Source organism: Tinamus guttatus, unplaced genomic scaffold (genome assembly GCF_059628265.1).
Source record: "Tinamus guttatus ecotype Peru unplaced genomic scaffold, ASM5962826v1 Tinamus_guttatus_pri_ptg000044l, whole genome shotgun sequence".
Taxonomy (NCBI): Eukaryota; Metazoa; Chordata; class Aves; order Tinamiformes; family Tinamidae; genus Tinamus; species Tinamus guttatus.
Window position 1 is genome coordinate 1,458,621 of NW_028288578.1, and position 26,455 is coordinate 1,485,075.

Sequence of the window (26,455 nt, forward strand, 5' to 3'; positions counted from 1 at the left end):
CCTCATCACAGCCTACTTATTCTTCACTGAGACTGCTGCCTCATTTAGAGCACGATAGATAGACGACAATTAATGAATGGCCAGTCAATATTTTGCTCTGTCTTTTCTCTTTTGTTCAGTGGGTGGCCGCAGGCAGTATTTGCTGCATGCCTTCAAAATCTGGCTCTTAGAATTACCCATATTGGATTTTTCCCTCGGGTATCAATATGGCAGCTGAGTGCTTGCCACACAGGAAGGAATTTATTTTCCAAAGTACCTGAGAGAAGGTCTGTATTTTACCTATAGGAAAATGTGCTGCAGAAATGAGTTCCAGCACGCTCCAGTACTGAGGCCCAGATGGGATTTTTCATGGTTCTTACCTTACGTGTCCACTGGTTCTGTGCATAGTTCTCCTAACCTCAGCCACAGCTGTAAGCACTGGATTCCAGTGAGTCCACAAAGCTATAAACATGGGATTAACGAGTCTCAGGAAAATCAAAAAGCAGTGATTAGAGAGGCAGTGGCATAGGGCATGGCTCTGCTGTGCAATGAATGAGCCAGCGGTACCACTGGTATGGGCAAGGAGAGGGAGATAAGGCAACAAAGGTGACCTGCATTTGCAAATTTTTTCAGTAAAATTTCTATTTTTTTCTATTGTAACCATTCTTTGTAGCCACTGTACTGCTTCCTCTTCATCTCATACATTTTTTTTGCCTTTTACCAAAGATTTCAGCAGAGAAGGACTTTTCTCACTATCAACCCAAGCAATTTTAACCTTTACTTTGGCTAAAGTAGAAAGAGGTGAGTAAAGGACAGACTCAGTAAGACGAAGTGCTCCCTGTCCCTGACAATATCAAAGGGAGCCTGGCTCAAATGCTTTCCAGTGAGCACAGCAGGAGGAGAATTCACTGGTCACCGAACAGCGCTAGGGAGAAAAGCACAATAACGAGCGGCGAGGAAGAGCGTGAACCTTCACTGCCCCCTGACAGCCCCTTTCCATCTCCTGCTCTGTGCCCACTTAACCCAGCCATGGAGTGAAGCGTTTGTGCACAGGGAGGACCTTCCTGAGCCTCTCTGAAACACATCTAAGTGGCAGTCCCCTCTTCTCCAGCAGCTTTTTTGTCTCTGTTACTCCATTAGAAATTCGTAGGCCTCCTGGACTGTCACTCCGGAAAACATCCAGCTTTTTCAGCAAGGCTTTTAATTTATTAGCTCATGTATGAAAACATCTTAACCTTCCTGCTCTCCCAAGCTGAGTCATCACTGCTTTCTTATCTTGCTGCAGACACATCACTCTCAGGAAAATAATTGCTTAGCAAGCTGAGAACAGTGGACATTGCCTTTCTGAGCGGGGTATTCGTTTAGGAACAGGGGGGCTTCACGGTATAAGGACTGTGCAGGGCACAGTGGGGTTATTGTTTGAAACAAGCCCTGATCTTTCCCGGATGGCCATGTGAAATCCCGCAAGGCCACCAGGGAAAATAAAGTGGAAGGATGGAGAAGGCTCAACAAGAGAGAAGGGGTTGAAGGGTCCTGGGAGAGACAGAGCCACTGAGATGTGGAGGATAACAGTGTTGGACAGGGAGGGGATGAAGAGAGAACGGTCTAAGAAACAGTGCTGGAAAGGAGCCACTTCAGGCACTTCATTCGCATGCCCGGCCTCTCTGCGGGGTCAGGATATGGTCCAGAAATGTGTTCAGGGCTTGGAGCTATTTGGGAATTTGAGGTTTGCCCAGAGGTTCTTCTGGTTAGAAAGGGAGCAAAAGCCCCTAAGCTTGATGCTCATGGCCAGCTGGGACCCCCACTTCGTGCTCATGAAGACGTGTAAGAGCCATGGTTGGAAACCAGAGATGCCCAGAGCAAAGCTGGGTGCACACAAACTCACCTCAGCACTTCAGAGGCAACACCAGAACAACAGGTTCATGATTTATGTCTATCAACCAATTATCCTAGGACAAAATGCTGTATTCCCCCTGACCCTCTCACAAGGTCAACCCCTTGGGAAATTGGTGGAGCCCCATTCCTGTAAGCATTGTGGGCAGAGCTCAACAACTCGGAACCACAGGCCTCATCTACTTGTGTGACTTTTGTCCTAAGGGCTTCTCTAGAAACAGTGGGTGGGATTTTAACAACAACCACAGATCCAGCTAGTTGGATGCACTTCTATTGGCACATAAGCACCTTATCAAAGTATAGCTATTCCCCTTCCCTCACAGGAATAAGCTGCACAATACAACCTGCTTTATCCAAGGATAACGGATGTATTAGGGCCTCAGCTACAATCTTGGTGCTGTAACCAGAGTTGTGGCATCATTCCTCGTCTTTGGCTGGAGCTCATCCTAACTCCCCTCCCACCAAACCACCCATGCAGCCTGTGCTATAGGACGGCTGTTGCTGGACAGACTGAGTGGACTAAATTCTGTGAAAAGGTGCCTGAATTTGGGTGTGAAGAGGATTTTTGACCTTCATGATGGCTTCTTACTGCACCTCAATTCCATTCTCTGCAACATGGTGAAAATGGCATAAACATTTTCTTCTCAAAGATCTTTCTTTCAAAGATCAGATGGACCTGGTAAGCATTTATGGTTGTTATTTCCAGGGCTATTGTAACACCTTTTGCCCACACCAATTCCTCCCTTAGAAATTGTTCTGTGTGCAGTAGCCTGGGACAAAGGAGCCAATTAGTTTTCCCTTTCTACATGTACTTACTTTTATAAACTCTTCAGCTTTCTTACAATAAATATGTCGAATTGGGCAATGTTTTAATATATTTTCATAAACTGTGGGCACAACATGTCCTGTGTCAAGCTAACAACCATGCCACATAATTAGTTCTGATTACACAGATATTTAGTATCATTTTACATATTCTAATCCCTTCTTATCGCTATTACCTAACCAAGGCATAATTGAAGCCACAACCCTATCCCTTCCCTCTCCCAGCAGTTCACAAAATTTCATTTTGGACAGGTTTGCAGTTAACACGGCAGCTTCAAAGAAAGGTGTCATTTCATTGATGTACATTTTATATATATATATATATGTATATACACACACACACACACACTTATACAGGCTCTGATCAAATGTCAGGTGAAAAAGCCCAGGATACAAATGAAAATCGTTTGTCTGCTTACAGGGAAAAGCTGGTACTTGGAAGCTATCAGGAAATTAAGAGCATGAATCCTTAAAAATCTATTCCTTAAACATCTGTTGGCTTTGGGCAGAACATTTACTGAACATGGGATTTTAGTGTGAGGCAACACTCCCCAAACAAAAGCCTCCTCACCCCATTAGCTCCTAGTGGGGCAACAAGAAAAACATGCTCCGTGCATCCTCATTACAGATGTGTATCTTTGCCTGCCGGCACGGCTGTCTCTATAGAGATGGACATGGATATTTGATGAGATTAAAATGCTTCAGTTACTGCTGTCAATGGTTCTTTAATTTAAAAGGAAGCAAGCAAACAAGCATTCCTTTTGATGAGGTAACTGAATGATGCCACGGAAAAGCACTTTGCTGTCAGGTGGTAATTAGGTTCAGTGATAGTCATGGGTTTTTAGCCTTGGAGGCTGTGGCCCCTGGGAGTCTGAAAGAAATGATACATTCAATTTCCGGAGGAGAGGAAGATGCTGGATGCTTTTCTCTGCTAACCCTGCAGGTCTCTGCAGATAAGAGCACTCAGAATTGCAGAGCTGACAGTCCTTGAGGCAGCCTGAACTGGCATGTCGAGACCATGAGCGGGAGATGGATCCAAAACGGGGCACTTAAAACATCTAATGCAACCAAGCTGACCATGCATATAAAGAACTACCCAAATGGCTGCACAGAAAAGATGGTTAAAGGCTGCAAAATTCCTCCAGCAATGCAGGGTCCAGCAGCAGGGCAGGGATCCAAGTTTGGGAATACTCTGCTGCTACTCCTGTGCATTCAGCATTAGTGGCCTTACTTCATGCCCAAAAGGGCTTCCTTCAGGACGAGCAGCCCCCAGACTGGTTGTTAGACCCTGCTCATGCGCTGCGCTCACAGCTGCAAAACCAGAGCAAGAGCTCAGGGTGAGAGGGGACCCCCGGCACCGCATCCCGGCTGGACCGGCCACAGGAAACCTGCCACACGGAAACTGTCAGGTCCAACAGGAGATGGAGGCACAGCCTCGTCTATAATCCCCTGAAGCACCGACAAAAGTTTTCCCTTCCAAAACTAAAACTTTGCAGAATAAAGTGGGTCTGATTCTCCTCTCACTCTCAGGAGATAAATGAAGGGTAAGTCCGTTAAAGATACTGGTGTGAGATTGGTGACAGCAGACAGAATTCAAGCAAGATATCGATATCTCCAAAATCCCCTGAATATTTTTTCAGGCATAAACCAGGTATCTTTCCTGATCATAAATGCTTTATTTCCAAATGGAATTTCAATAAAATAAGCACAGTTAGACTAGCACGCTTATTATAAAGCCATAATGCAGCAGCACTCAAGTTTAGTCATGAAAGATATTAAAAAAGCAGCCCTGCTAAAGCAAAAGAAATTGCTTTCTGACCTACCGTGTTTTAGGAATAGGTGCTAGCGGTCCCTCCACCAAGGCGTTCAGTCTGTAGTAATCCAAGAATGTCCTGGCCACATTTCTTCCAAGCTTCATATCTGTGAGTTTTTAATTAAGGAGTACTTTTGAAAATAATTAATAATAATAATAATTTTTAAAAAGCACAGTATAAAGGTAAATTACTGTTATTTGATGCATGAGCAAGTTTTACATTAACCATCTCACAGTGCTCAAGCTTCAGGCAAAATGTCTTATGTAAGCAGGTGAAGTGAGGGTCACCTGCTTTGCTTCTTGTTTCCACGGTAAGGGCTGCACAAAACCACAGATGGGAGGAAACCATCTTCCCTTTCCCCGCATGCTTGGTTGCATAGTGTTCAAGGAATAATATATTAGACCAAAGAAGCCTTCCAATTTCCATATTCAGGGAAAATAAATATCTGAAAATGCCTGGATACAGGAAGTATTTCTGTTCTTGTATCCAGGAAATGAGGTCAAGATTGCCATGGTATGAGCCAGCCATGGATGAGGATGCAAACTCAAAAGGGGATCAAAGCTATAGCTCTCTAAACCTTCTGCACTTACCCACCTCCTATCCTAGGATGACCTACTGTCCTTTACTTGTGTTGTATTCAGGACCTAAAACTATCATTTTAGCAATGAAATAGAAGGTACCATCAAAAGCTCTAGATTAGCTTAAGAGCCAACAGTAACTCTGGGGCCCATTCTCTGTTTACAAGATCCACTTTCTCCTTTGGCTAACCCCAAACCCAACCCTGGACAGATGCTGCACACCAGAGATGCCACAAAGACCTGGCAAACACTAGAACCAGATGCTGTTGAAAACTCAGTTACCTAAAAAAGAATTTGCATAACCAATGACCGGACGGAAAAACAACATCTTGGACAACATTCACCATTGGATGGCTCTCCTCATGTCGAATACAAACACAAGGCTGGCCTGTCATCAGGCAGCGACTGGAGGAAATACTATACACACACTATACCACTATCCACAACTGTATTGTGGGGACTGAGGACTCCTTTATTTCCCTATTTCTAACTCATGCCTCACACACTACAATCTCCATGTTCCACCCCATGGTACTTCCCCCAAAGTGTCACTGTAATGACAGCATTTTGAGGGGTGCAGATGTGGTCACCCCATCTGGGTATATAACCTGGGGAAGCTAAATAGACCTCTGCAGCTGACACCCAGCAGTCTAGGAAAATAGACTGTTGCTGAGAGCTTTTTTGTGCATGTGTGCGTGCTCTGTTTTATCAATAATTAGCCACTGATGTTTCCACACGAGGAAAATTCAGAACTGCAACATCCCAGGGGCTTCCAAGCAGCGTCTATGAAGACGCTAGCCTCTAAATGAAGCTTTTATTACCCGCCCACTTACATTAGACACATCAAAACAAGTGAGCTTGAGACAGCGGGTTCAGGCATCACTGTGAGATCTCTGTTTGCCATTTATTTATTTATTTACAGGGCAGATTGAACTGACATGGCTCAGTCAGTCCAGCTCTCTCCCAGTAAATAAAAACGCTATCGCAAACCGGCCGTCAGTCCTACTCGCACTGCCGTCAAGCCCTGGTCTAACAGCTAGGGATGACTTGTGACACTGCTGTCCTCTCCCCAGCGATCCGGTCCCACTTCTGCAGTTTCCTTGGCTGTATCCTGGACTGTTATGTGAACTTGTCCCTTCTGTATCAGGGACTACCCTGATGCCCTAACTGGCATCTTACTACCATATGTGCTGCGGGCATCTCTGTGCTGCCCAAGAGCCAGAACGGCTGATGTTCGCGACTGTTGTCCGCATGGATGTTGACAGTCGGTTGTGTGAAACAGTGCTGGTTTAATCAGCAGCTGCTGCAGGACCCAGCAAGATTCTGACTGTGCTGAAGGATGGGTTTAGCTGTACACACACACAAGTTAGAAAGACAGCTTAAAGTTTGCCCATTCCAGGGAGGGCACCGTTGCTTTGAAAGAATTTTGTGACTGTTCCTGGAATTTGGGGGTGGCTCGGGGTAGTTCGGATTCTGCTGAACTCAAAACAGCAGCAAAGGTTAAGAGTTCAAAGTTGTCTGAGAAAGCAAGAAAGAAGGCGAGAGGATTGTCAAACATTTAAGGAACTGAGAAAACTAACATGGCTTGATCTTGTAGTTTCTTTCATTTACGCAGCACTTTAAAGACACAAAGTGGTAACTGGACTCAGGAAATGCTCCAGGACATTTTGTCAGTGCCAGTCTCAGAAGCTGCCTCTGCCAGAACTGGCCCTGCTGCCCTTGGTTTTGTCTCTCTCCACTGTGTGTGTTCTCGTGGTGGGAAATGCATGACCTGTCATTCTGGGGGAGAAAGCCCTAAGATGAGATCGGGTGCAGCCAAGGAAATGAGTGCACAAGGTCCTACGCGGTGCCCTACAACTCTTAGGCCTTACAACTCTTAAATCTCACCTGAAGGAATCCAATTCCATGCTAATCCTAGATCTTGGGAGAAGCTTTCTAACAATAAGAATGGCTAACCACTGGAATAACATCTGGGAATCTCCAGAATGGAGGTCTTTAAGAACAGATTAAACTCATAACAGACAGGATTGGCTTAGATCCAACAGATCCTGCATGGAATTAGGCAGATAAACTACATCAGGGTCCCAAAAGCACACTTCATGTCAATATGTGAACAACTCGTAATTTGTACTGATGTAGGGTGAGTCAAACCAGCATGGGATAAAAAACATGCAGGTTCAACGACCAATCTCTCAAGTCATCCTATCCCCAATGCTTTGCCTGCCTGCTGCCTCTCCAAAGGATGAGAAATGTCTGTCACGGAAATCGGCACCTTTCCATAAAAACAGAAAAAGCAACAAGCTCCCCTGTGGCTGCCCAGCCTATGTGAGGAATGGTCCGACTCGTTCAGTAAGTGCAGGAGGCTCCGCGTGCACAACTACCTGAAAAAAAACAAACCAAAGCAATGGTATTTTCTCATTTTTCAGGAAAGACAGAAGTCCTGGACTCCGCTTTGTTCCACTATGTATCAATAGCCCATAAATAATTGCATCTACAACCAGAACCCACCTTTGCTGCTCTTTATTTTGTATGCAGGTCTTTGTTTTTATCCACTTTCCTTCTGTAATCACACATGCTGTGCTTCTACCCACAGCAGCTCCTTGGCTAATTTCAGCCACACTTGCCAAAAGGCCGTTTCCCAGATATTCAAATCACATGAGCTTGGCTCATCTCAGACACTAGAAAATCCACTTGCAGGAATTGCAATGGAAACATCAGGGTTAATCTCCACCTTTCACCAGTTGCCATGATTCTCTCTGCTCTCCCTTCCTCTCCCATCAATTCATTGCTCCTCCACGCTCCATATTTCCCATGGAAGGGGAAACCAAGACTCCTCGTGGAAATGCAGTTCTCACAGCATTCCCTCCTTGAATGGCACCAACCATCTTGGGGAAATTTCAGAGCAATCTGTTCTTACAGAACTCAGCCAAATTTCACAGATGCTAGGAAGTATATAGATAAGACAACAATCTTGAAAGGCTCTTCCCCAAATCCCCCATATTTATTATCTCCACCATCCCTCCTATCCTGAGACTTTTAGCACCGGATGGGAAGAAAACAGAGGACTGGGGGTCTCATAAGTCATTATCAGCTTTCGATTGAGAAGATTCACTGATCTTGTTGTGAATAGGCTGCTTAAACTGGGGCCTCAAGAAGCACAGAGCCCTGTTCTGTCTGTGCATGGAGGCAATAAAAATCTCAATTTGGAAACCAGCTAGCAGTACAAGTCATTAGGGGAGGTACTAAATGTTGCTGCTTTAATAGCTCACTGATCATTTAATAATGTCACTGCTGCAGAGCATGGTGGCACCATTTGCTCGCTTTTGTTTTGCTTTCTGAAATTCAGGGTCATTTCACTTTCAAGCGAGTGGATTATCTCTCTTTCCCCCTCTTGCTAGACACTGCAAACTGCTTTAAATAATGAGAAAAAAAGGATGGCTCCTTCAAGTTCACCATCTCATTTTCATAAGGTCTGGTGTCATTGCACTGGAGCAGGAAGCGAAGCTGTGGCAGTGGTGAGGACTTGACAAGGGCAAACCCGTTAGCAGCCCCCACTCATCTTTGATAAGTCCTGTGGGGTCCCTGCCAAGCAGATTGGATCTCTGCTTTTATGTCTCATCTAGAGGACAGCACCTCCATCAATTTGAAACACTGCACTGGGTTATTAGTTTATGGAATTCATCCAAGTTTAGTCCTAAGCAGGATTTAAAATCACGACCTTCCCGTCCAGAGGCAGCACTTAGCAGACCCACGCAAGTCCCTTCCCTCAGACCAACAGCTTTAAGTTACCCTAAAGCCTGCAGGGGAGGAGGGAGGGAAGGGGGATGGAAGAAAGCAGGGAAGGAGAATGAGGCACAAAGAGAAAGAAAGATTAATCTTTTTAATAGCTCAAATTAAAAACCAGAAAAAGCTCTTTGTTAGACATGACTGAATTCTGCAGCAAATCTCAATCCACCATCACGGCAATCCTGTTATTTATGAAAAGACGGGTATTTTGTGCGTGAGGGACTCCCAGATGACCATGGTCAGTGAGCATGCTGTCAGCTTCGTGCAACCTCAGGAGAAATATGGATGAGGTTTTTCTCATGTTTATAACAGCTTCCATCAATGGATCAAAACCATTCCTGACTCAAACAAGAGCTCTGATGGAAAATGGCATTATTTGGCTTTAAACCTCGGTGTTATATCATGCCAGGCCTAATCAGAGGTACCCCTCTATTTTAGCAGAGATTATTTTTCACCACTGTTACCTGTGTTGTTTCCACAGGGGTGACGCTACCCTCCGATGAATAAGGGATGCTGCCCATGCCACATCTAATCAGGAGGGTCACTCCAAATTAGGGGCAATTGGGGCAGTGTAGCTGCTCCGGTGGAGGTGCCAGTCTATAGCTTTGTAACAGCAATTAACCTGTGCAAATCTGGGGGCAGACAGCACATCCTTTCCAGGAAAGTTGCTTCAGAAAAACAAGATAAGCTTCCCATGGAGGGATGTGTGTCCACAGATACTTCAGCCTATCTGGCTATGTATTTCTAAACCAAGGAAGAAGCTTCTCAAACGGGTGTAGGAAGGAGACAGGACTTACCCTATTCCTCCAACAGACGTTCAGGAGACCAGGGCCTCAGCACTTTGGGCTGCCCAAATTCAGCAGGAGGTCAGAGCAGAGAATTGCAGCTTTGTCCTCTGGCTTTCACGTCCATGAACGCCCTGCATGCGGCTAGACTGGAAACAGCAGGTAAACAGAGCAGCATTTGCATCCCCAACAGCTGCTTTCTGATCCAAGGCAGGACCTGGCAGCATAGATGCTTTTTGAAACAAAACCTAAGAGCAGTTGTGAGTCTTCATTTTTATTCTTCCTGTATATGTTATCAGAGAAGGAACCAGGCTGGAAGATTCCTGACTATTGCAGGCTTTCAGGCCCTTATCCTGGAGCACTTGATTGTAGTGGAAGAAATTGCAAAGATGGAAGCTGTGCGCTCCCCTCTCCGAGTAATCAGAGGCCTGTAATTTTCCCTTCTCCCCTAAAAGAAGAGACAGGAGCAAAGGCAGCTCAGAGAGCTGTTTTCTCTCTGCCAGGGAAGCATGCACGAGGGAGTGCACCGTCCTCCCCTGAACAAATTTCAGTATCAGCTCCTGCATCTGTCCTTCTGGTCCCCCACCATGCAGCAGCCCCAGCAGAGACGTCACCGGCACCTTCCTGCGGAGGAGAAGCCTTGGGCCACATTGCACTGCAGAGCTGCCACCACGTGCAGCAGGAACGGGGAGCGCTTCGTTCAACAGGGGATCCAAGACATGGCGAAAGGCAAATAAAATCATGGAAAGGTGAGAGACGTCTCAAATGCCGCCAAAGCAAATCTGGAAGCACAACACACTGCCCACTTTTATCTCTGGCTCCACATGCCATTTATCCAGCACTAGGAGAATGGTTTTGCAAGGACATCTCTGTCCGCGGCTTCATTATCCTAACGCCATCTTCACGTTGCTCTGCGCTAGTTGTATTTTATTCATCTTACGGTACCGCTGCACCACTGGGGGATGGAAATGGGCCCTCCTGCACAGGATGCTCTCGCCCAAATTATCAAATAACAAAAGAAAATGGTTTATTTAATATACCAACTGTGCTGACTCCTGATAAGGTTATCTGAGGGATGCCAGTCAGAATCAAGCTCATAGCTGAAAAAGAAAAGCCCCAAAAGGGTGAATTTCAGCATTGGTGTATTTTAATTCATGAAAACACTGCACCAGCACCTCTCTGGATATTGGTACACATAAAAAATGATTTACACAAAACCTGATTATAGAAGCTTCTGTCAAGTCATCCCAGAATTAATTTGGGCCAGTATTCACTGGTCCCACATTAATATTTGAGCACTGTTCAGTGAGAGCATCAGGAAAAACACCAGGATAAGTCTCTTCTTGTGATTTTAACATTTCCGATCTTTTGTAATATTTAATTCTGGTCACTTGCCAAATCTGGGAAGGAGCCCTTGTGGATTAGCTGACCTCAGCTCTTTACACAGTCAATGAAAATTACAGAGCTGATTTTCTCTGATACACCAAAAAGGGATGAGGGGAGAGGAAGCAATTTTCAAGTGAAAAATCAGCATTCACCATCTTCTGCTATCACTGATCAATGTCCTGAAATGCACAGGGGAAAAACAAGAAACTGAAGTCTTAACAGCTTTTTGTTTCCAGTTTGGCTGGAAATGCAAGGACAGTTCAATCATTTCCAACTGTAATTAGAACCCCCAAAATACTGTGGGAAATCAGGAGCTGAATTTTTTTGCAGAGCTTTTTGGTCCATCACAAATTACCCCGTACACATGACAGCGCACATCATTCAATTTCTGGCAGTTCACATTAGACATTCCACTCAGAGGTTTCTACGTAACATTCGCCACCACCCAAACGAAATCGGTTTCAAGATGAATGGCAGAAAAGAGTGTTTCAACACATTAAAGTGTGGATAAACCATTTTTCATCTCTAAATTGTTGGAAGCTCATGAATTGTATAAATTGTAACGAGGCACCAGGAGCCCATTGCATGCTGCATTTTCCCCCTTCGGCTGCAGCTCGCAGACAGGGTACAGTCACTAGATTTGTCAAGAGCAATCCTAAAAAGAATTAAGAAATATAAGAATTGAGCGTCTTTGTAATACAAACCATATACCTGGCTTTAAAGTTTCAGGCAGAGGAAAGATAGAGAGAACTGCACTGTGCACACAGTGACTGCAGGACTCCCGCTGATCCTGGGGGACCTTCCTCCCTCGGCTGGGATTCCCCAGGCTCTTCTCTGCTCACGTGTAAATATTTGCCATGGGAACACAGGCTCTCTGGTGTCTGAGCAGATGCAGAGACTCCCTGGATCCTACCTGCTACCACACGTCTGAACAGGGACTTGGCACAGCGGCTATCAGACCCATGCCATCAAAACGCCTCTCTTTAGGCACCTCAGTCAGCCTATGATCTCTCCCTTGAGGCCAAGGCAACTTTGATATTTGTAGTGAGCAAAGCGCAAGGAAAAGTTGATTTATCTTTGGGAATTGGCTCAGGTTCCCCCTCAGACCATCCTGTAAAAGGGACCCTGGTCTCAGAGGCTGTACCTTTAAAAGCACTTGCAGTCTCCAAGTAATAGTCATGCTTCAGCGTGTTCAACATTTCGGCTGAGCTCAGTACAAAACGTCGTGATTTAAAGCTGTGAGATCAAGCAGGATTCAGCAAATTCAGAATTATTTATTTCTTTAGAGCAGAAAGTCTGGCTACAGATTATTTACTGCAAATGGGCCTGTTGGGGAGGGGAGAAAGGAGAGGAGGGAGAGAAGGGGTAAATTGAGTGATTGAAATTTTTCAATTAAAACAAGCAGTATTTAAAAAAGATTTAAGGTTTTATTGACAAGTGGGAAATAATTCAGGTAGCTGCAGCCCTGCTAAGTGCAGATCATGAAGATGGGGAAAGGAGGGGGGAAAAAAAAAAGAAAATTTTATTCTGTGGAAGAAAAGAAGGAAGGAAAAGAAAACAAAGAAATATCATTATCTTTGTTTCTTCTGCTACATTAATGTCTTTCTCCTCCTGAGTTATCTCCAGTATCTGCAAGTATTGATTCAAAATAAGGCACCGTGGTGTAGGCTGCAGGCAGCAAAAAAGCTTTGCTGGGAGTGGTGCATTTTCAGGGCTGTAAAAGCAAAATAAATGATCTGGAGATTGGCTTTACATTGGGAATTCTGTCTGTCCAGACAGGAGAGTGGGCACCTACCCTCTCTGCAAAGACAAGGATGGGCTGGATAGGGCCTACCTCAAAGGACGAGTTGAGGATGGGGGCGGTCTCTGGATGCTTTGCTGAAGTACGTTCACCAGAAGACAGGTGGACAAGCAGGCTTAAATGAAACAAAAAACACCTGGATGGGAAAGAGGGGGCAACAGCTCACATTTTTGCCTCAATTCTGCCCATACTGACAACCTGGACTCAAGAATTAATACTGCTCTTGAGCTCGAGGTTATCTGCTGGAAGGGGCTCTCCTTCCAATGGCAGGGACGTGTGACTTGGGCCGAAAGCTCTCTCTGTATCAGCAGGATACACCTCATCTGCAGGTGGTCACTCCAAAGGGCTGGTGGTGAAGGGCAGAAGAGAATTAGGGCTGTTACTAGTAGAGAAACAAATTCTATTCTGCCTACATAAGGAAAGAGTAAAATATTACTATAATCTCCAACCCGCCAATTAGTTGTCTTTTACTATTGTAATTCCCATTTCCAGATAAATTTAGCTTTTTCTAAAACCTTTGATTTTCCCTTTGTGTTTTACATTCAAGCTGGAATGCAGCGATAAGGGCCTACGTATATATATATTTAATCTCCACACACACATATAGTTAGTTATATATAGCCTCTGCCACAAATAACATCACTCTGACTGCAGTCACAAAGCCCTTGTTAGAGAAAACACTCACTCGAGCCGGCCGGCTCTCATACATCGGGCTCCTCAAGGTGGGACGGCTGGTGGCAGCGGCTCCGTGTCTTCACAAAGACCCATATCCCATCTCACTGGCTCTTCCTTCCCCTCCTTTCTCCGTTGGGGTGCAAATAAGCCCCTGCAAATCTTCAGGTTCAGCATCTCTGCTCATTTACACAACTGCCCTCACCAAAGGGGCTGGAACTGCAACACTGTCAAGTCCCTGTATGAGAGGCTCTTGATTTTAAGAGGGGTATTTCAAAGCAGGTGCTCGCTAGGGGATTCTGCATTAAGTGGAGGCAGCTTTGGAGGCACTGAGCAGGTCATTCATAACAACATACCCGTGACCACACCACAGCCAGCATCCTCTGGAGTTTATCAGAGGCCTAAGCAGTAACTTCACATCTCTCCATTTTCCAGTGTCACTTACGGCTATAAAAATCACCTTCCTTTCTGGTTTTCTTTCTAAAGGTAAGGTCTGGGTAGTGATCCTTGCCCTGGCACAGCTCCCGCGCAACAAAAGGAGAGTTTGGACTGAATAACAGTCTGGCAAAAGGCCTGTCAGAGGAAAAAGGTAATAGGACTAGGAAGCTCTTTGCTTGTTTCTTATTTTTGTAAAACAAACCCCAACACTTGAATATGATTTTTCTTTCAGCAACTTCGTATTTTGAGACTGCTTCCTATTTTGCCTGCCAGCATGGTCTCACTATCTGCTTGTGTTCATCATCTGTACCTTCATTTTACTATTACTATTACTAACTAGAAATAAGTCCAGCAGCCCAAATTGCCTCCCTTCACAAGTTCCAGTGTCATGCTGGAGAATCCACACTGACCCATAGCTTACGTGACACCCTTGCATCACCTACAATGCTTGGAGATCTCCCCCTTCCCAGACCTCCTTCCAACACCTGCATTTGCACCAAATCTCCAGGGGAACATTCCCTTGCGGGTGCCAAAGGGTGTTTGTTGCAGCTGCAGTCCCACCGATCCGCAGGGTTGACACTGATCCACTCCACCACGCAGCCCTCCCTGGTCACAGCAAAGTGAACTTGGATGGCCAAGCTCCCAGCTGGGTCCCAGGCTCTTGCAACAAGCCCTGTTTGGCTGTGAAGTCACCAAGTGAGTTAGACTCTACTGCTCCTGAAGTTGGTTTAATTTCAGGTTAATCCCCTGGATCCTTTAGGTGCTTTTGAAAGAATGGTTAGAAGCCCAGAATGGCTGAGGAGGAAAAACAGAAAGGATTTCTGGCCTTTAGATCACAGAAGAAGAGTGAAAATAGTCTTCAAATACGTAATGCTGCTGTAGAACAGGATAACCTTTTCTACACCTACTCATGATGGCACAAGAAGTAAAGGCCTTAATTTACAAGAAAACAGATTGAGATTATATTCTGGGGGAAGCTTTTGAGACAAGAGACTAATGAAGCACTGAAAAAGTATCTCATAGAGAGGCTAGACTGTGGGAACCCCATCTTCAGACAGAATTAGAAGAACAGGTATGAGGAAAGGGGTAAGTTGTTCTGATCCTTTTCCAGGATAGAGGGCTGAGCAAGGCGCCCCTTCTACCTCTAGTCCCCAAATTTCAGACCTTGTTGTGTAGGACCCCTCTCCCCTTGGATTCTCTAAGTTCTTGGCAAGGAAGATATAACAGTTCTCTGATTCTTCTGTACTGCTGGGAAGAAAAGTAAGGTGCAATCTACCCCCTTTGCACTGCACAAACCCAGCAAGACTACTATAAACATCTCACCACCTACCAACACAGCCTGCAAAACAAAATCCCCTAAAGGTGCCTCCACCTTCAGCTGGACTGAACTCCAAAGCACCTTCCCCATATTCATCTGCTCCTTACTTCTGAATTCAATCACTGTTCTTTTTTAAAAGCCTCTCTGCCTTTTGCTGCTAATTAAAATATTGGTTGCACTCTGACTTGCTTTTTCCAAGAGGTCTGGACAGCATTGCCAGCAGTTCAGACAAACAAACAAACAACCAAACAGAATCCATTAGGAACTGCCACTGCTGACTGTCGCCCTTTCGCATACATCACATTGAAAAGGTTAATGCTTCCCAAAAGGGGTGGAAGAGATGGGCAGGGGGAAGGGCGGGCAGGAACCAATCCTGTGAGGACCAGATGTCAAAGATGCTCGATCCAGCAGAGAACAGCCCTCCCCGCACCACTCTTCAAGTAAGGCTCTTGCCCATCCCTTGGCAAAGCTTCCCTTGGAGGGATCTATAATTTATTAGGGAAGGTGGAGTGCTGAATAAATTGTGCATAGAGATGAAGCAGTGATGATCGCTAACTCAAATCCCTAGGAGCTTGGCATTTTCAATCTTTAGCTCCCATTTGTGTCCCCCCGGTCCCTACTAAGTGAGCAAGCCAAAGAGCTGAATATCGACAAAACATAATGAGCTCATTGAGATCTAGGCATTGCAATTAGCAGGGTGGAATGGAGCAGAGGGGCTGGGAGGCAGACTGTAATTATTTATAATGTTGATAATCACTTACATGTAGTTCAAAATATAAATACATCCCAATGCTTGATGGCATTAACTACCCCTCAATTAGCTGCAAGCCCAATAAGTAAGTGATACCCAAACACTTTCAGAAGGAGGGCTAATGGCCTCTGTCTCAAGGTTATGGTCACCAGGAACCACAAACCTGCAATCTGTCAGCATAGGTGAGAGGAAGAAGAGTTTTTAAAGGAGGTATCATCATGTTACCTACCATCACCGTCTGTGCTGCTAAGGGAGCTGTGGACAACTGGTTACTGGCTCATGTTCATGTATTGGTAGTTCTTATTCCTTCTCTGCCATCCTATTTCTGAAATGCCATGAATCCCATTCTTTGAATGTCTCTATGGATTCTCACCTGGGTGATCAGAATTTGACTACATCAAGGGATACTAGTACAGAGCCTAACCTGAGGAGAGGGGAAGGCTGGTAGCCCTCTACTGCAGTCACAAATGTTACTGTGGTGTATTGCAGTGGCACTGGAACTACCATTAGAAACATCCAAAGTCTGTTATCATGTGTCTCGTGCTATTCCTCTCATTCCTGAGCCAGCTTGTTTAAAACAGTTCAGGTGCTCCTGTGCTACAGGTATTTCCCAAATCTGAAGTTTTTAGCCAAAGCAGCTCTCCCAGAAAGTCACAGATTATGGAAGATTTCAGACATGAACAATCCAGTACTTCCCTTCCTTGCGATATCCTATCTCTTTGTTCATATTGAATCAAAATGTCTCTATTACAAAACGTAAGAGACAGTTATGAGAGTTGGTCCAAATAGAGTCATGTTTTACTAGCCAGAGGCAAGGGAGAACAAGCAGCGGAAATCAGCAGCTCTGAGCACAGGCAAGCTCTCAGAGAAGATTATGTGCTTGAGAACTCAGCTGAAGATCAAAAACACACCCTCACCTGAAAAGTGAGCAGAAGTGACCCTTATAATCTCCACAGTGCACTCCATTGGTGTAAAGGTAAAGCATAAGTCAAGTTTTAATGGAAAAAAAAAGATAAGAGTGAAATCATAAAGAAAGAAGAGATTTTGGCTGGGGGGAGCAGATAAAACCCCAATCTGCTTGTACCATTGATTTCCTTCCAGGTGAAGGAAGCGTTTGACACACTGGGGGTTAAACTTGGGCCCTTTTCAGAGCAGATGTAGAGAAAGGGCAGCAGGGCAGAAAGGGAGGCCAGAATTTAGTGAGGGAGCTTAATGAAAACACAGCAATTGTGGAAAGGAAAAAGAAAAAGAGAAAAAGGGAAGGGAGGAAAACAGCAGCAGACCGTATATCAGTTGAACACGCTCTGAGAAAATACAGGCGGTGTTCAGTGAAACTGAAAGGGAGAGAAGCAAAACCAGGGTAAATAGAAATTGTTCAAAGATAATTGAATGTATGTCCAAGCGCTTGCACTTGCCAGCCAGCAATAAATACACTGCCTGAGAAAGCAAGCCAGTGTGGGCAAATAGAGGAAGTGCAAAAAGCAATCAAGGGGAAGCAAGAAGCATATGCAAGCGGGGCTGCAGTGCTGTAGGGTATAAGAACAGGAGACGAGGGACGACAGGTTAGAGAATGAAACTGTGAGGCTGGAAATGAGGCAGAACTATGTATCTTGAACTGCATTCAAATGGGGCCCTTAGGCCTACCTAGAGCATGCTGGAAACCTGGAGGAAAGGCAGCTGGACCACACTGTAAGGTCCTGGCAGCGGTCGGGAGTTGATGTGTATGGGACTGTGTTCTACTAGAATAACCATTCAATATAGCAAGAAGGTACCTGAAATTGGTCCTTGCTCTGTGTGTGACTTCTCAGGGACTGAAGCAAGTGATCTGCAGCTAATAGAGAAATATACCTGAGCTATTCTAGCAGATGGAGAGCAGAGACAGCAGAAAGGGACAGAGAATTTCTGCCTCAACAGAAAAAAAAAATGCAGACAGCCAGAGTAAAGGATTCTTTCTCAAGAAATACCAAACCAGGTCAGACCAAACCCAATGTAGTCTAGCACCCTTGTCGTTGTCAACAGCCAGTGCTTGAAGAAAGAATACAAGATACACAGGTTATGAAAAGATCCTTTTCCTGGTAATTTCTCCCGACTTCTGGCACTCATAAGGATTTTCTCAGACAGCATATGCACCGAGACCTGGAAGCCTGACAGCCCATGACGGTCTTATCTGGACTGTCCTAGCTCCTTTTTGAACCCATGATCACTGCTAGCCTCCATGTGTGCTGGGGGGAACAGCTCTCACTTTGATGTTTGTAACCCTGCTATTTTCCCATTCCCCTGTGCAAGACCTGGTTCAAGGATTAAGGAACAGAGTGCTGAGGAAGAGAGTTGCTCCCTTCTCACCTTCAGAGACACCTGAGGCTGTCCTGGCTAGAAGTGATTCTATGATCTCAGGGAGGTGTCATGCCAGAGCTGCATGGTTCTGCTGACAGCCCCAACTAGCTTGGACATGCTGTTGGACACGCTGTTGGACTCTCATACCCTGCCATTTGCAGGACCAACTTCCCTCTCAGTTACAGAAAGCCAACGGAGAACCAGTGAGAACACTGGGAATGGAGTGCTGCTCTTTTAGACCTTCAAGTACCAAAACAAGAAGGAACATTTGCTCTAACACATTCTTGAAGTGATGGTCCCAAATGAAAAAAATAGTGCAGGTTATATGAGGCATAAAGAGCCTCATATTTATTTACAATAATGAATAAACTGGTAGCACTTCCATTTGCCAAGATTAAAAACCTTTCAAAGGCCAGCAGGCTTCCCCCTTTCTCCATTAAACAACCAAGGTGCAAAAGGTGATGTGCCCAAGCCCACAAACGACATCCAGCATCAGAAACAGGGAAAGGAGCAAATTTCTGATTTAGCCCATAACAATACGGTTGTCCTGGATCAAGCTGATCCTATGTATGTTTGTCCGGTGACAAGGCTGAGGACCGAATAGCATAAGAAATGCTTCCACAAGATCCCTTTACTCCAGCTACCTTTTGGCTTCCCCTCTCACAACTTGCAAGAGTGAAGTCTGCTGTTGGCTCATCTTATGACCAGAAAATGAAGGCTCAGCCAACGCAGGAGCACAGAAGCAGCCTCATGTGAACAGGGTGCCCATTCGGAGTTCACAAACTCCCCAAATTTAACTCCCATGAGAAACTGATTACAATTGAGCAACCACCCAAGAATTGCTTGGCTAACAACTTTGAGCTAATATAACTCAGAGGCCTGCAGGTCATTTGGCAGGCAGAGTCAGAGAAGGGGAAAGTTTTCAGAGGGGCCAAAGCATACTTAGTAGCTGAAAGAGCATAAGAAATGAGATCTGGCCTTTATTTAAGTTCTTTTGAGCACCTCAAACTCTACTATTTTGTTTTTTCAGGAGCAGCTTGAGTGCCGCTTTCTTGGGTTTTTTTTGATTATTTTTAGTTTTTCATATCAAAACAATTATAGATGCCTTTTGTTTTCCAAGTCTGGTCTTTTCAGAAAACAACATGTGTTAATAACAACAACTATCAAAAACTTGAAGAAAAAAATAAAAATAGGTCCTTTTCCAATTCTGTAACAAGGAAACAACCTCAGTGCTTCCATTGCAGCAACTTTTTCTCTCTTATGCAACCAGATCAGGTCTAATTAGTTCTGACTAAGGCATCTGCTTTAGTAACACCTGATCTACCAGCTAGGGAAATCAGCAGAGAGACTCCTACTTATTTTAGCGAGCTCTGGGGAAGATTCATCTTGGATTAACCACTAACTCCAGTCAAAAACCTAGAGAACAAGGGTGAAAGCAATCGAAGGTTCCAAGCAAGGAGTTAAAAGATTCTGGCAAACAAGATGTAAAAACAGCAAAGTGTAGCTCCAACACCTTTACACTCACCTGTGACTCCTGTAGTAACCTGCCGTATATTGGATCAATTTATGATGGAAAATGCCAACTCAGCCTAGCCCACAGTGGTTCCTCAACCGTGCTATTCCTGCCCCGAGAGCCTGATCCATTTACTGCACTGTTTTTCATGCATGCCAAAACCCCTTTTATTCCTCTCTACGCTGCTATTGCCTTTGATTGTGCAGAAGGGATTTCTAAATGCTTATTTACAAGCATCCTCTTGTAATTCCTGCATCTTGGAGGAAAGACAGACCGGTTCATTTGGAAGCAGAATGTTCATCTTTTCGATGGCTAGCACAGTCCAGGGCATCAATAAATTAAGGCTTCTAGGGATTAATTGATTGGAACAAGGTTGGTTAACTTTATGACTAAACGGGAACTAAGCTGCTAGCAGACAGAGCAGAGCTGGGCTACATTCGTGCTCAGTGTGCCCAGGCTAAGAAAACGAGAGAAATTATGGTAATAATGACAATAATACCACAAACAGGGACACCAACCCAGAAAGGAAATAGGAGGTTTTTCTCCAAAAGGAAAATGTACACAGGCTCTGCTAGATCTGAAACGATATCTCCCTCAGCCTCTTTGCTTTGTGAAAATCACTACTTCTGAAACAGAAATTCTACTGAAGGAAAGATCCTATTATCAGCAGCAGTCACATTTCACAGCAATGTGATTAACTGCCGGTCACGTGGCGCCCTTGCTCACCACTTGTAGACAGCTCAATAATTTTAACAAGGAAAGAAGAGTGTCTTTCTCTTCCTTCCTTCCTTTCCTCCTTCCTTCTTCTCCTCTTCATCACCCCTTTTTTTCCCGTGTCTCCCCTCCCCTCTTCCCCTTCCCATTTCCCTTGTGGCTGGAGCTGACCCTTAAGGAAAGCCCCAATGAGACCTGGATATCACTTATCCGCCTAAACACGCTGTCCTGCTCCAGTTTGACGTGAGGCGCCACGGCCATGGCTCAAAAATCACCCCCTTTCAGAGCAAAACCTGGTCACCTTGGCCAGGAGATGCAGCAGCTCCATCACAGCCGCGCTTCAATCCGCAGCCTCTCCCGCGTCCCCGCTCCCGTCCTTGCTCTGGAGTATTTACAGCCCATCTGTCTGTCTCCGACACACTTCTCACTCAAGAGGGAAATTAATCTCTCCTTCGCTCCCCTCGCTGCTCTCTCCAGCCGGCTCCTGCCCCCCTCCTCCCCGGCTGGCAACGTGCTGGGAGCAGCTTCCCTTTTCTCATCTCAAATTCGCGATGACTTTGAGAATTGACTGCACCCACACACCTGGGCACGGTGCGAGATAATTGATTGCATTTTTATTTCATCTCTTCCCTAAACTGTTTTCCTTGCTAATGGCCAGTGCTCTGCCTTTTTTTTTTTTTTTTTTTTCTCACTGACACCCAGAGTGAGGGACCGGGAGAGAGGGAGGGATGAGCAGCTGCTGAGGATCGTCTCCCCTGCCTCTCCGAGGCACTGGAGGGCTTCAACAAGGGACATTTCCTACAGCACTGCTGAACACAGAGGCCACTTGCCAAGATCACCTAGGAGCTACGGGAACCTTTCCCAGTGCCACCACCTCCGGGTGGTGCAACTACAGCCCTCACTTCTGCAGCACTAAGCAGGCTCCCCGTTTTACAAGCAGGGAAACTGAGGCATGACAGAAGCGAAGCGTGATGGCCGTGCAATCCCACAGCCAACTCTAGCCTAATGTGATTGCTTGAGCCACCAAAGGGACTCGTGGAAGACGACCATGTCTCCCAGCTGCACCCGATGGCTGCAGGGTGCCAACGGCAGCCTGGGCAAGCCAAGCGCATCCAATGTGCTCTTGAGCTAGCATAGTCTAGAAAGCACAGGATTGGGAATCAGGACACCTTGGTTTTAAGCCTCGATCACCCAGGCTGGCATCAAAGGAAGACAGAGAAGCCAAGAAGTTTAAATATGGACATGACCATCGGCTCTTAAATCCAGATGAAGGCACTTAAATGAAAATCAGCCAGATTTCTCAGGTGATATACCGGCCTTAAAGTCTTCGACCCAGTTTCACCATCATCATAACAACAATATGCCAGCTTGACAGGGTATCTGTCTCACTCTCAGCAACTGGTGGCAGCCACCTTATGCCATTCAGGTTGAAAGGACATTACTTATTAGGTCCCAGAAAAACTCTGCCTCTGTAAAGCCTGTAAATCCAAAATGCCATGGGCATATTTTACCTGAATACACCCCTGGGCAAATCACATTTGTGTAGTACTTAAACAAAAAAACAAAAACCAAAAACCAGTAATAATTGAAAAACAGCCACAGTCCACAGTTTGGGGAAGATCATGGGCACCTTATAAAGCATTTTTCATCGAGAGGCTAAGTCTACCCATGCAATGAATAGAAATGTGGCTGTAGAAGAGAAGGGTGGGAAGGAACTAGATTCAAATCTCCAGTCAGAACTGGCCTCCTTGATTTTCATACTGTCCAGCAAACAAGATACTAGCCCTGATCTTAGCACGTTAAGGGTAAAGCTGGGAGCTCCACATTTACAGTAATACAAGATTTTTGCAGTGCAAGATGGCAGAAATCCCATGAAATAACCTGATTTTGCCCGGTTACAACCCAAAACCTAATCTCGTACCATTCAATTTAAAATCTACCCTGTGTTTTATTTTATTTCAAAAATCTAAACAGCAAAGCTTGATCCCAAGGAGACTCCACCTTCTCAGTCCATGGCTGTAACCATTCAATCCCTCTAGCAAACAGTGAGTTTGCACGTACATGGCCTAAGCCATTTGACTTCAAGTCTCATAAGGCTAAAGCTACTTTTATTAATCTGTAATGGACAGGAACATCCTTCATTTCTAACCTTTCCAGCATGGATCAGCTGATTAGATACATCAGATAATGATGTCAGAGAGAAGCAAGAACAGGAACAATGGGAAATAAGATTTGGCTCACACTTTCATTTAATTTTTATGATTAAAGTGTTTCCAAAACCAGTTATGTCCAAGGATTTTCTCAAGTTTGATGAAAATGTCAGGCAGAAACTAGGCCCTTCTCTTCTGTTAGCCCATTCCAGAAAACAGAAATGAGCAGCTGGTGGTTCCAGAAAGCCAGACTGGATGCCCAAAGAATACTTCCCAGGGATGCAATCGCTGAAGGATGCCAAGGCATGGCATCTCCAGCAATAACACATAGAGCAGGGTAGATGGTATTTTTATGGACAATATAGTTTGTTTGAACTATTTATCCTGTCTACACAAAATTGTTTCCTCTCCCATTTTAGTAAGTACAAAGTTCCTCTACAGTTTCATACTCCTAGATGTTTATATAACCTTCGCTCAAGGCTCACAGATTTGAGCATAAACATGTGTGATCCTTTTCCTTCACCTCATGCCTGGACTTCTGTAACTATAGGAATGAAGAAGCCCTCCCCAAGGCAAGCTCCCCTCTCATCAGCTTGCAGTGGCCTCAGGTCACAACCTCTGGCTTTGCCAAATGCATGCAAACACAAAATATGCACAGGGCAGCAGTTCAATCCAGTTTTAACATTTCCTCTAAAAGTCAAACCTTCTTGATATTTATTGTCAGTCTTCAGACAAAAGCCATTTCTGGCGCACCAACCTGCTACCATCTGCACAGCTTCCTTTGCTATCTCCACCACCACCAAATACCATGTCTGGAGTTGGTGGCTGTCAGGAAGGATTAACCACAGGCCTCTCAGTTCCAAAGAGCTCTTCCAAATAGAGTCAAGGCAGCAGGCCTCTAAAGGACATCACTGGAAAAGTCCAAGAAATATTATTAGACATAGACAGCCCTATTGTTGGAGGTGCCTGAATGCCAGCAACCATCAATTTCTTTATTTGCTATCGGGAAATCAACCCTCCTTTTCCAGAATCTGCCATTAATATGCACTATTGAGTAAAAGGACCAAGAGATCCGATTCCCAACACAGTGGGAAACTTTTCTCTGTGTCCAGTGGGACATGGATGAGGCTCATAACTGGGTCGTTTTTATTTTTTATTTTTTTTTTTTAAAAAAAGCCATTATAATTTCTGGGGCTAGCATAGAGCAAAGCACCATGCTGGAGCACTAACGCTTGTGCAGGTCTGCCAGCAGTTCACTTACCATCCCTTTGCCTCAGGTATCAGGTATGACCTTCTACACTACACCAAGGGAAAGAAAAATGCTAAATTTGATGTAAAGGATTCAGTCTCAAATGGGCCACATGTGTCTGAATCCCTTAGCCATGAATTCAGGCTTTGCAATTGAACTTCTTTACTTTACAAATACATTTCATACAAGAGGAGAAATGTAACAAGCTGTTTAATTAACAGGTACTGCAGAATGCAAGAAAAGAGCAATTCTGTGGAGAAAATGAATGTATTTTCTCTGCATTTGTTAGACAGCAGTCTCATCGAGAGGAAAATCAAGTAATAATAATTCCTGAAAGATTTTTTTTTTCTTTAAACTTAACAGTATTTGTTTAAAGGCAGTCTTGCAAAATGAGCAAAGCACTACATGAACCAGATGGTATTTGATCTGTGCTGGAACTGTCCTCTTCGGGAGGTCATATAAAAGCAGCAGATCCTTCTACTGAAGTACAAAAGATTTACAGTGATCATGCCCAGTTTCACTAATGAATGTCCTCACATGACAGTGGGAAAATAAACTTCTGGAGAATCAGTATATGCATGTATACACATGTCTATATATGTATAAATATATTTTCTCTCTCTCCTTGAATGCAAATGTGCAAACATCTTAACTCTTACAGATCTTCAAAAGCTTCAGTTCTCCATGAGAACTGATGTTTGTTAGGGCCACGGTGGAGTCACTGCCATGACTCTACTGCTGTACAGACCCACTGATCTCAATATTGTCAGCAAGAAATGTATGACCCACTCAATGCTGCTCTGCAGAGTCCTAAATAGGTAGAAATTGTATCTTGCCAAAGCAGCATGTGACTTGAAAATGGCTGGAGGCCAGGAGAGATATGGAGGAAATTCCCCCCAAAATTCACTGGTTCCGTTTGCCATTCTTACAGTAGTCATGTATACATTAATAAAGAGGCTCATAGTCTAGAGAAAGATTCCACAGCATCCCACTGCTTCAGCAAGCTGTACAAGATACAAAGCTGCCTGAGAAGAGCATTGAGCATGTGATTCGTGCTTTTTCTGTATGCTTTTCTGTTGTGGAGCAGGTAAAACCCAAGCGAGCTACTCTGTGCTAACCACTCCCATCAACATTACCTTTCATTAGGCTCTGAACCTTCTAGAACTAATAGAAAGAGAGATGTAATTACTGTGTTTGCAGGTGTAGGGCTGTTCGACTTGTATGTAAATGAGAGGTATCTTTAGTCACAAAGAAGGAAGAGCTACAACTATGACATGACAGAAATGCCAATAACTCTCTAAATCAGAAGAATCACACCCCAAATATGCAAAGAGGAGCCCATTTGAATGCATGTAAAAGACAAAACATAGCATAGTTCCTGTAACACACAGATCCTGTCTGTTATCTGAACCTGAAGGAGGTTTTAGATGTAAAGGAAGCAGAGAACTCCCAAAGGCTACCTTAGAGACTTGCACGGTATTCCCCTCCAGATGACCAAAGCTAACCAAGTAGACAGCCCGAGAGAAAAAAAGGTGTCAGAGCTGCAGTATGCTCACCTGCATCCAGAGAAACAAATTCCAATCTGGCTTTCCGTTAAATACAGCAGGCTGGCGGGTCCAGATGGTCTAGTTGCAAGAGGAGATGCACAAAGACTTTGACTCTGCACCTGCCATGCACTTGAACTGATAAATGTGGCTTGCCATTCATATAATGGGCTTTGATATGGACTGGGTCTGGCCTTTGGAGAGGACAACAAAGCCAGGTGGGCACCTACAAAATGCTGCAGCAGGTCAGGAACAAGCAGATAACCTTCTGGTGAAGCATATTCACTCTGTGTCATGCACCCACTGTGAGGGGGAAGTGGGTCTTCTTGTCCAATTGCCAGTGGAAATGTGTCCATAAGATGAAGCCTACTGCCAGGGTTGCCACCCTCACCACTCATTTCTACAGGGAAGCAAGGCACTCAATGTGTTATCGAGAGGTCTTTACTTTTCACCTCTACAGCTGGTCCGTCCAGATGAGTACTAGGACGCATTGGCATGGATAAGCTCTTACGTTGATACATTTTTCAGGGTTATTAATCCAGCACTAAATTCACAGACGTGCACAACCTTCTCATCGGAAGATGTAAAAGCAATTCCTTGTATTTCACACTACTCACAGCATCTTATAGACACTCTGCAGAGAATCTAAATTCAGCACCATAAAACCTACAGAGAGTTGGAGACATTAGCTCATCTTTGAATGAGCCCTTCCCAACACCCTGGTGGCCTGGACGGTAATGGACGTTCCACAACAGGGCCCAGAAACACAGCAACTGTCTCACACCAATTGCATTTTGCTTTGAAAAAAGACACCCTGGACTCAACAGCTCTTCAGAAAAAAACAAGCTGGAGGCAGCTGAAGGCACCTGCTTCTTCAGGGAAGCCTAGATCTGCCCGCTGGTATCCGCGAGAGATCCTTTTGAAA

At 44.8% G+C, this 26,455-nt stretch overlaps 1 protein-coding gene across 1 annotated transcript in view; it reads right to left on the reverse strand.

The window, feature by feature from the left end:
• Positions 1–26,455, reverse strand: part of LOC148595956 (cytosolic carboxypeptidase 6-like) — a 208,945-nt gene that overhangs the window by 5,845 nt on the left and 176,645 nt on the right. Inside the window, exon 6 of the mRNA XM_088536768.1 lies at positions 4,521–4,617. Coding sequence (XP_088392894.1) covers positions 4,521–4,617 — 97 coding nt within the window. The remainder of the gene's footprint in view (positions 1–4,520; positions 4,618–26,455) is intronic.